Consider the following 11,395-nt stretch of genomic DNA (forward strand, 5'->3'; position numbering starts at 1 on the left):
GTAGGCGCTTATTTGACCTGAAAATTGAATGTAGGCGCTCAAAAATAGCGCCTACATTTCAAATTAGATATGTAGGTGCTTGAAAATTACGCCTACATTCTGAAATTTTGAATGTAGGCGTAACCAAATGACGCCTACATGGGTTGTTTATCATGTAGGCGTCATTTTAGATGGTTTTCAGCGCCTACATCATAAATGTAGGCGCTTTTTCGTGGGAAACACCCATGTAGGCGCTGTTTTGGCAGCGCCTACATGGTTCTCTTGTGGGCTGCAAATAGCAATGGCCTTTAATAAATATAAGAATAAGGTGGCTGAATTGGAGGCGAAATTGGCTGCTGTGGGATTTAAGGATTCATCTCAATCAGATAAGGGGGAGGGTGGAAGTAGAAGTGAAATGTCAAAAAATGGCGGTGCTCAGGATTGAAGGTTGTGCCTACCCTGAGCCAACAGGTGGAACTTGAGGACATACAATTAGGAGCTAGTGATATTAACTTGTGCAATGTAAAAGATCCTCGTTTATTTCTGCGTACCACTATTTCTCTGTCCCAAGTTCCCTGCGCCACACCACATCAAAATTTTCTTACTTTTAAGCCTTTATTCTTGATTGACTCTGGAGCCACCCATAATGTGTTGAGCGAGTCATTCTGTAAGAAGGTCGGACTACTCCCTTATGCGGTGAAGACCAGTCGAGTAGTCACTGGATTTGATGGCTCACAAAGCCATTCCTCATATGAAGCTCAACTCCACTTCAAGACCAGCAATCGTCCCACAACTTTTATCATTACGAAATTGAAAGACTCTTACGACGGTATATTAGGAATACCCTGGATCAAGGCCAACCACCACATCATCAACTGGAGTAGCGGTTCAATTTACGAAAATCTTCATGATATTGCAGCTGTTTCCAACACAGTTTTGTCTAATCTGCCAAAACCCTTACAGGACCCCAACGTGGAACCCGTAAGGGATACTAGGAAAATTGACAAGGGGATGTGTGTCAGTAATTACGCGTTAACATCCCCGCAATGTGAGTACGATCTGCTATTCACACCTTCTAGATTGAAAAAAGTTGGTGACCACCTGTTTCCTCCAATATTACAGCATGAATCTATCGACACTTCGACTACGCTTTCGACCAACCTGTTAACGAAGCAACATTCACCAATCACCACCCAACTCGTAGACAACATGCCAACCACCAGGCCAATGACTGACATTGCAACTGTAGCCGCAGTTTCGTCATACCCGACAAAACCCTTACAGGACCATGACGTGGAACCCGTAAGGGACGCTAGGAGCTTTGACGAGGGGATGCGTGTCTGTGAAGACACACTAGCATCCCCGCAATGTGAGTACGATGCAGTTCCTCCTCCATCAGCATTAGAAACAGTTGGCGACCACGTCTCTCCTTTGAAATTACAGCACAATGATCGACGAACTACCAACATGGACGAGACTAGCGATGACGAACCAAGTGACCAAACCAAACCTCCTGCAGCTGCTTTAGCAGTGTCGTCTTGTCCAAAAAAACCCTTACAGGACCCCGACGTGGAACCCGTAAGGGATGCTAGGCACAGTGACGAGGGGGATAGTATTATTCATACGATCACGCCCCCGCAATGTGAGTGTAGTAACCCAATTGATCCTTTGCAACCCAAAACAGCTGGCCAGTGTGCATCTCTCCATGAATGTGACTCAACAGGTGTCGACGCAGCGCCAGCAAAAGCATCATGGTCAACGTCTGCTCGACTTGCAGCTGATTTGAAACTTCAAACACCAACCAAAACGATAGAGGAAATGGTTCCGGCTTACTATCACTGTCACCTCAATATGTTTAAGAAATCTCATGCTCAACGATTACCTCCCCGAAGAAAGTACAATTTCAAAGTCGATTTGATACCGGGAGCCCAACCTCAGGCAGGAAGGATCATTCCACTGTCTCCTGCCGAAAATGAAGTACTTGAAAAGATGATCACCGAAGGCCTGGCGAACGGGACAATTAGGCGAACGACTTCCCCTTGGGCTGCCCCTGTGTTATTCACAGGGAAGAAAGACGGAAATCTTAGACCGTGCTTTGACTACAGGAGGCTTAATTCCCTGACTGTCAAGAATAAATATCCTCTACCTCTTACTATGGATTTAGTAGATAGCCTACTAGATGCAGAGGATTTTACGAAACTTGACCTGCGTAATGCGTATGGGGATCTTCGAGTTGCTGAAGGGTATGAAGATATATTGGTGTTTATCTGTAAACATGGCCAATTCGCCCCACTAGTTATGCCTTTTGGGCCAACAGGTGCACCGGGGTACTTTCAATTTTTCATACAGGATATACTTGTAGGAAGGATTGGAAGGGATACGGCTGCCTACCTTGATGACACCATGATCTATACAAAGAAAGGCGTACATCATGAAGGAGCAGTGGACTCTGTCTTGGATGTTTTTGAGAAACATGATTTATGGTTAAAACCTGAAAAATGCGAATTTTCCAAGAAAGAAATTGAATATCTCGATTTAATTATATCTCGGAACAAAGTCAGGATGGACCCCACTAAGGTGAAGGTGGTTAAGGATTGGCCAGCCCCACGTAATGTCAATGAATTGCAAAGGTTTATTGGATTCTTGAACTTTTACCGAAGATTCATCGACCACTTCTCCAGCACAACCAGACCCTTACACAACTTAACCAAATTACAAACTTCGTTTGTGTGGGATGACAAGTGTGAATCGGCGTTCGAAGCATTAAAGACCTGTTTCACAACTGCTCCAATACTAAAGATTGCGGATCCGTACAAAGCATTCATACTTGAATGTGACTGTTTGGATTTTGCTCTTGGAGCCGTTCTGTCGCAGTACTCGGATGAAGATGGCGAACTACACCCAGTGGCCTACCTTTCGCGATCATTAGTTCAGGCTGAAAGGAACTATGAGATCTTCGACAAAGAACTACTGGCAATAGTAGCGTCTTTTAAAGAATGGCGCCATTATCTTGAAGGCAACCCAAATCGACTAGAAGTAATTGTCTATACTGATCACCAAAACCTAGAAACCTTTATGACAAGTAAACAACTGACCAGGAGGCAAGCCCGATGGGCTGAGACTATGGGTTGTTTTGATTTTGTGAACAAATTTAGACCAGGAAAAAGCGCGACAAAACCGGACGCTCTATCCAGAAGACCAGATTTAAAGCCTGACGACAATGAAAACCTCACATTTGGTCAATTATTACGCCCCGAAAATATCACATCAGACACATTTCCAGTAGATTTGGATAGTTGTGAATTGTATTTCGAAGATGAAACAGTTAATCTAGAGAATGCGGAACACTGGTTCGAAGTGGATGTATTGGGTATCACTGATATTGAAGTGGAGCATGGAGAGTCGAGTCAGGTCGAAAATTTAGGTGTCAAGACGGATAATGAGATTATTGAACTCATTAGGACTGCAAATCAGCAAGATCATTCAATGACCGAACTTATTAATGCAACCCTGAATCCAATGTCGTCCACAGTAAAAAAGGCTACGAATAAGTACGAAGTACAGGATGGACTACTGTTTCTCAAAGGCAGAATTCAAGTACCGGACAACAACGAAATTAAATATCAGATTGTAAAGAGCCGTCACGACAGCCTATTGGCTGGACACCCTGGAAGGGCAAAGACGCTTAGTCTAGTCAAGAGGAGTTTCACATGGCCATCCATGAAAGCATATGTGAATAGGTATGTGGATGCTTGTGACTCATGCTTACGCGTAAAGTCATCTACAAAGAGGCCTTTCGGAACACTCGAACCTCTTCCGATCCCTGCTGGACCCTGGACGGACATATCCTACGACCTTATCACCAAGTTACCGGAATCCAACGGGTTCGACAGTATTCTGACGGTTGTTGATCGACTAACAAAAATGGCACATTTCCTTCCTTGTAAAGAGACTATGACCGCCAATGATCTTGCTGACATTATGATTAAGCACATATGGAAGTTGCACGGCACCCCCAAAACCATTATTTCAGACAGGGGTACGATTTTCATATCTCAGATTACTCAAGAATTGGACAAACGGCTCGGTATCAAACTACACCCATCAACAGCTTTTCACCCAAGAACCGACGGACAAAGTGAGATACAGTCAAACCTGTGCAAATGCATAATTTGGGTGGACGAGTTTTTCTATGCAATTTGACCGTTCATTCATTTGCACAGGTTTTCTGTTAATGCATAACTTTATGCATTATGGTCATAGTGCATAAAAATATGCATTATGACCACGCTCAACAAAACCAAAAAAGTTATCTGTATGTATTGGGTCTTTCAAAGGAGGCAACAAGTGCGGCGTGTATTGTAGATGCATACAATGATCCTTAAAAATCAAGTTCAGGAAGTTCTATGAGATGTACAAATGTACAGCTTGCTCATTTGACAAATTTTTGTCTCCCAAATCGCAGGAAGCCCCAGGGCCGGCCCCGGGGCTTTATGCATTATGACCACCAACATATGGATTTTTCTGCCAAAAGGCTATTCAGTATTATATTATGCATTAATCTGAATTTTGGCCCGCACCAGCTTGGTGGAACCCAAGCCTTATGCATCTGCACAGGTATGCATTTGCACAGGTTTGACTGTAGTGAATAAAGTCATTGAACAATACTTACGCCATTTTGTACAATACAAACAGGACAATTGGGAGCCCCTCCTTTCAACAGCAGAATTTGCTTATAACAATAAGGACCACGAAGCTACAGGTGTCTCTCCCTTCATGGCGAACTATGGGTTTAATCCGATATTCAACAGAGTCCCTTCGAACAAGCAATGCATTCCAATAGTAGAAGACAGGCTAAGATTAATAACTGAAGTGCAACACGAACTGACAAACTATTTGGAATTGAATCAGGAAACGATGAAAAATCAATTCAATAAACACGTTGAAGAAACACCGGAGTGGAAGATAGGTGATCAGGTGTGGTTAAACAGTAGGAATATTTCGACCACCAGACCTAGCCCGAAACTAGATCACAGATGGCTAGGCCCGTTTGATATCATCAAGAGAGTATCGACGTCGGCGTATGAACTCAGATTACCATTATCAATGAAAGGAATTCATCCGGTTTTTCACGTTTCTCTACTTTGTAAGAATGTTACTGACACCATTGACGAGCGCAGACAGGTTACACCACCGCCGATAGAAATCAATGGAGAGAATGAATACAAGGTAGCAGAAATTTTGGATAGAAGGACAAGGTACAACAAATTAGAGTATTTAGTTAGTTGGAAAGGTTTTAACTCAAGTCACAATTCATGGGAACCATTACGCAATTTGAATAACTGTCAAGATTTAATAAACAAATTTGAATTAAGATTTAATAAGGTTGTTTCAAATGGCAAAAGGCACAGGAGAAGAAAGTGAGAGGGCATAGCTTTTTCCCAATGGGTTTTTTAATGCTGCCCGGGGAAGAACGCAGAGCTTGCAAGAGGGAGTTTGGGCGTTAAAAGGGGGATAATGTTATAGGTCACAGATGTTACAACAAGTGAAAGGAGGATCACATGTCACAGCTATCAGTCACTTATAGTTTTGTATTACATCATGTTGTATGACCTTCCTCATCCGACAATCAACATCACAAGCTGATTGCTTGGTATTCTCAATCCTACATTCCCTCAAAGAGCCCCGTGAGATCAGTCCATAACATTAAGAGTGATTATTTCTGCAAATTGTGATTAGGTTTTGTGTCTTCCCCGAGTAATGATTGTGCAATCTGTAGGTTTTGGCTGCTGAGGTTGTCCTGTGGTACGGTTAGGTATTGGGTTTTGTTGTTTTATACATATGTGAAGTTTGACATGATGAAAATTGATTTCTTGAAATTTTCATGTAATATTTGTGCCAAAGTGCCAAGTCAGTGGTTGATATTTGAGTTGTGGTCTGGAAATTGTGAAAACTTGCAGAAAGATAGGTTTTATCCCCAATACAGGCGGTTTCAGACCAGTATTGGGATTAAATCTGATGTTTATTCCAGTTTTGTCAATTTCTGACCCGGGGATGCTGAAATTTCGATTTTGAAATTTCAAGTTGTCACTTTGGCACATGTCGCATTCCGTAATGATTGTTTCATTTGGATCAAATTCTTGGATACTAAAAACAAAAAAATCACGACAAAGAGCAAACAGTTTTCAATAATGAATAGCCAGCTGGACTAACTTTCAAACTTGTTAGGTTGCAATCTTTTAAGTTGACAATTTAATCCTTGTGATCCAGAATTGCCCAAACTGTGTAAAGAGAACCCAAAAAGAAACTTGGTGACATGATCAACAATAATTCGGATGATTTTGAAAGAAAAATTACTTTCCTTGGTCTTGATTTAAAAAGATTCAACTTAAAAGAAAGTTTTTGAATTTGAGTGATTCCAATTTACCACATCCCAAATACCAACTATGTAACTGATATGAATATGATCACAAAGTAAGAAAAAATATATCAGAAAATCTGGAAGTACTTGGAGTTTAAGGAAGAAGAAACAGTTGATAGTAAGATTATCATTTGATTTGATTGGTTCAATAAATCTGTTTTAGGGTTTGGATAAACTGAATAACTTGACATAGTTGTTAATATTATCAAGATCGATCATCTTGACCTTGATAATGATTGATTAAGCTGGATCATTCAAGTTAAACAAGAACAGTAGAATCCAACAAAATAGACAAATTGAATTAAAATCAACAAATTGTTGAACTTCAGCTGAGGTCGACTACGTTTTGATCAGCCGAAGTTTCGCCCTGACTATGAATACAATCACATTTTCCTATCTCCCCACAACGGATCTTATTATCCACATATTACCATAAACTACTCGGCTTCTTGGCCTACAATGTATCTGCCATTTGCAACTATAATCTAACTCACGTCCCCGATTGTTACTTCACTATGATAATTAGATCCAACTATGTAGTCAATTTTCAAACAAAGCAGTACAACATCGACACCCTATCATAACCGACTCACTTCGTTGGCCTACATTTTACGCACTATCGTCAACGATAATTTTAATTTTCCGTTCGATTGATACCAGCATACACACATTCCCATAATGGCGAGTCTCCTGGTGTATACTGAAGGGACTACCCGGCGCTATTACTCACAACGACTTCAACTTTCCCGATAACTGCTTTTAATCAAGATACATCCATTACCATAACCAGCCGAAATCTGCGAATTATATGCTTTAATAATTATTTTTAAATCTGTAATTCGTCTTTGCTAGCATATTCAAATAACTAATTTGCCGACTTTTCATTGTGCATTGCACGAACTCCTTCAGCATTGCCAGCGACTTCGAGTAAGAACGACATCTTACGACTTCCTTTTCACGCACTCCCATTTGGCAGTTATTCACAAACTAATCATCGCGATCCCCAAATTGATTTGCTTATACAAGTTCGGAACCACCTGGCTGGACTCCTGAATTGGTAAATGACTTTCTTTGAGCACAACTACTATATATATATTGCTCATATACGTCCTCCAATTGCTACTCTTCCCGTTGATTTGCCTAACTCCCATAAATCCATAATCTGGTCCCCTATCTTGCCCCGTTCTTCAATTTAATCACTCAGCCGCAGTCCTCTTTCAACCCATCTCTATCATCAAATTCATCGATACTACTAAGCTAAGGTGCGTAACTAGGTCCGCCCACCAGTTGGTCTCAATAAAATAAGCCAGCTAACTGCCATGTATTTTACATTCATACAATTCACTACTTCACTCGGCACGGCAATGTATTTCATTAAAGACCTGATGCCTACATCCCCGCCTATCGTCACTCAAGTACTGTACATTTCAGGTATCTTTCATAGAGGAAAGAACGTACGTTCTATTTTAGACTAATAGGTCCTTCGACCGAATTGATTACACTAATACCAGTCCTCAGGTATCGTCTTTCAATAGTTCAATACCGAGGCAGGAGAATGCTACGGCGCCAATCAAATCGGAAAGAAAACACACTGGGTTTCCCGTCGGGAATTGCCCAATGCATGTCACTGTCAATGACAACAACAAGCGTCGACCGAATTCTAATTGTGACACCACCCAAGATTCAACTACGATTTGCGCTAATACCATTAATTGAGCTAAGATGTAAGTCCAACTTCAGCTTACTGCACATATCAATTTTATCGACTGCACCAAACTGAGCAATCATGTTCAATTCCCGACAGTCAATTCTACAACAAGAGTTAATTGTCAGCATTCGGTATTGTTTTCGCCTCAAACAACAAAGTGACAACTGAATTCCACTTATACAGAATAGTAATGTATTCTTATCTACTCTGCTACAGCAGGCAAATGTAACAGTCAATTTGTTTGTCATATAAGTGACGAGGTACTTACAAACTAGCTCATCGGTCATAAGAGTACTGAGCTCGTTGATTTCCTTTGTTTTCTACTCCCTACAATACTTTTGATGTAATGGTTTTTTTATCAATTTCCAATCGCAATCCAAGCATAAAGAACTACTACTCTAAAACAATTGAAACTTTTGAACACATTTGTACTTCAATGCCTAAGCACTGTCACTCTCAACAAGACCAGCTCACACATCGGCAGAAACATGATAATGCACTTCCCCTTGCAGCCATAAATAATCTTCCTCGTGTTTGTTTGAAAGACAATGTAAGTGAATTGGTTGTTTGTCAGAAATAATTCAGGCCGCCAATTGCCAGTTAATTCCCCGTTATACGCACTCGAATTTACGAGTTAAGTATATCAACTAATTACCCCTATAAAAACAATTTTATACTCTATACGTACCAATCAATAAACAGTTAAAACAACAGTCAGTCAAAAATAGACGGCAAGTCTAATGAATTACTATTACCAAGAAAGGAGGTTATAATAAAAATTACAAATAATGACTCATGCTTCACATACACCTCAACCTGTTGTGCAAACGGAAAGTCTATTTTTGTATGATTTGCAACTTGCCGCTAAAACTCACGGCCAAGGAGTAACTTCCACCTAGAAGAATTAATTCACTCACAAAGTGCACAAAAAACTCGCAAATATTACGTTACCCGCTCCACCGATTATCTCCACGACCATTTTACAATCTATACGTTTTCCCCACTACACAGACCGAGTAGCAAGTTAAACAGCGTCCTGCAAAGGTCGCGAATCACTATTTTGCAAAATCCGCTAATTACCGGGGCCAAATTTAAACCATCGTAAGCAGGGCGCTATCGATACGACTTGCCACTAATCTTGGCTCAAGGTAATTACTCAAACAATACGTCGTACTGATACACCCGAGCCACGGAACAATGAGGCAACTCGCCAAAAAACTCACCAAACGCACTTATTAAGAGAACAACAGCCGCGGTATGAACACGAAGTTGTCCAATAACTCGGCAACCTCACGAAATATGATTTACATTTGAAAACCAACACCTCAAACAATAATACCCAGCTTTGACTTCGCAGCATTCATCAAATTAGGCGAGAAACTATTCAATCGTAAATTATTTTTTAGCAGTAAACTCGATCACTTATCTCAGAGCTTGAACTCATAATAAGTTGGTTAGAAAACGATTTATCACCCAAATTCTTATAGCGGTTTCAATTCAATAATGTTGCATTTCATTTAAAACTTGTATTGGTTTGTGAGGTACAATGGTTTTTTGAACGAATCAATTTCATGTTTTGGTGGATAAGGTAAATGAGACTTTTGGATCAACTTTGATAAGGCTGAGAAAGCCAGGGTGCGTCTACTTCACCACGGGTAGATCATATCCAAACTTGTTGAATCATGCAGTTGCAATCGTACCTCCACAAAGAATGAAAAAATCGAAATTTAGTCAAATTGAAAGAAGTATAGAGTATTAATTTTTGAAACACCTGAAATAGATTCACCTGCAATGATTGGAAATATTAGCAACTATTGGATTCAGTAGACAAAGTGAATCAGTAATCGAAGTTGAATGAGATGAATTTTTGGATTGAACTGAAAGATAAAGGATTGAACCGATTGATAAATTAGATAATGAGAATAAAGTGGATGTAAAAGATTGTTAGGTAAAAGTAAGTAAGTAAACGTGTAAAACAATTTGTATCATGATGGTAAAGTGAACCAATTCTTGATGAAGAAGATAAGACAGAATTGGAATGAACTTGATAACCTAGGATCAATCACTTCAATCGATTACTTCAATCACGATAAACTTACAATCAAAATCAACCAAGTTAAAAAGCTAGGAATTAAACCAAATTCAGGATTCATAATTGATCGATCAGACTCCAGAGTGAAGGTATGTGATTGATCAGGGTTTCCTAAAAAAAGGTGGCAAAGCCTATTGAAAACTCAATCAGCACAATTATCAAATCAGCCTGTAAGTTTTGAAGGCAATTGAAAATACTCACGTACAAAGGCTGCTCATGTCCATGATGCTAAAGTTGAGCAAAACGCACGCCCGCCAAGAAGGTGACTGGTGTCATGTTGGTTTCTCGATATGTAATAGTGCCAACTGGCAGAGGTTTATAAGGGAATTGAAAGTAATTCTCCCGAAGCCAAAACTTCGGCTGGTCAAAACTGGGATTTCTACGGCTAAAACGCGAACAATTTGTCGATTGTGTTTGCATTTGTCGATTTTGTTGGAATTCACTGTTCGCCTTCAACATGAATGATGATGATTCCAATGCTGACAATTGAATCGCTGGCAGTCAAACTTCCAGGTAAAGGTTCCACAGTGCGGACAAACGAGTGATCTAGATTACAAAAGAGTAACGTGTCAGATTTTATAATCAATGTATGGCAAGTAGATAAGTCGATTTGGGAATTAAGGACGCTGTGGTTTGATTTGAAATTGGTGATTACCAAGAGCATGCACAATACTACGTGCAGTCAAGCTTTTGACATTGCTCAGTGACTCGGATAGTGAATCCGATTGTGACCTGGATTCCGAGTCAAGTAATGATTTTGAAAGTGGTTCAAAAAGACTTGCATTGTGCTTTGGACATGGAGTTAGATTGATTGTTGGATTGATCCTTAACGGAGCATTGGATTGGTTGTTTGATTGATCAATTGTGAAAAAAATTGAGCTGATTGCTCTATTGATTTTCAAACAGAGCATTGGATTTATTTTTTGATTGATTGCTAGATCAATGGTTGAATTGATGTTTAGATTGATCGTCGAAAAGAGAATTGAAATGATGGTTTGATTGAGTAGATAAATTCTTCTGAAACGTTGCAATCGCTAAGCCAAGTGACCTAGGAAATGCAGGTAGGATTGCTGAGGTTGTAACTTTAAGTTATTTTCTAGGAAACGCACCATCTTTAGAGCGAAAGCCTCGAATGAAAGCCAAACACGACCTGGGGATCAAGGCCTTTAAAGCTTCCGCAAGATATAAGACCGAC

The 11,395-nt window shown here is 40.2% G+C and overlaps 1 protein-coding gene across 1 annotated transcript; it reads right to left on the reverse strand.

The window, feature by feature from the left end:
- Positions 1–10,428: 10,428 nt before the first annotated feature.
- Positions 10,429–11,111, reverse strand: MELLADRAFT_88556 (uncharacterized protein; the record flags this gene model as incomplete). Its single annotated transcript, XM_007411861.1, has 2 exons — positions 10,429–10,694; positions 10,826–11,111. 2 exons carry the CDS (start codon positions 11,109–11,111, stop codon positions 10,429–10,431), a joined length of 552 nt encoding a protein of 183 aa, XP_007411923.1.
- Positions 11,112–11,395: the final 284 nt, after the last annotated feature.

The sequence above is a fragment of the Melampsora larici-populina genome (assembly GCF_000204055.1).
Source record: "Melampsora larici-populina 98AG31 unplaced genomic scaffold MELLAscaffold_27, whole genome shotgun sequence".
Lineage (NCBI taxonomy): Eukaryota > Fungi > Basidiomycota > Pucciniomycetes > Pucciniales > Melampsoraceae > Melampsora > Melampsora laricis-populina.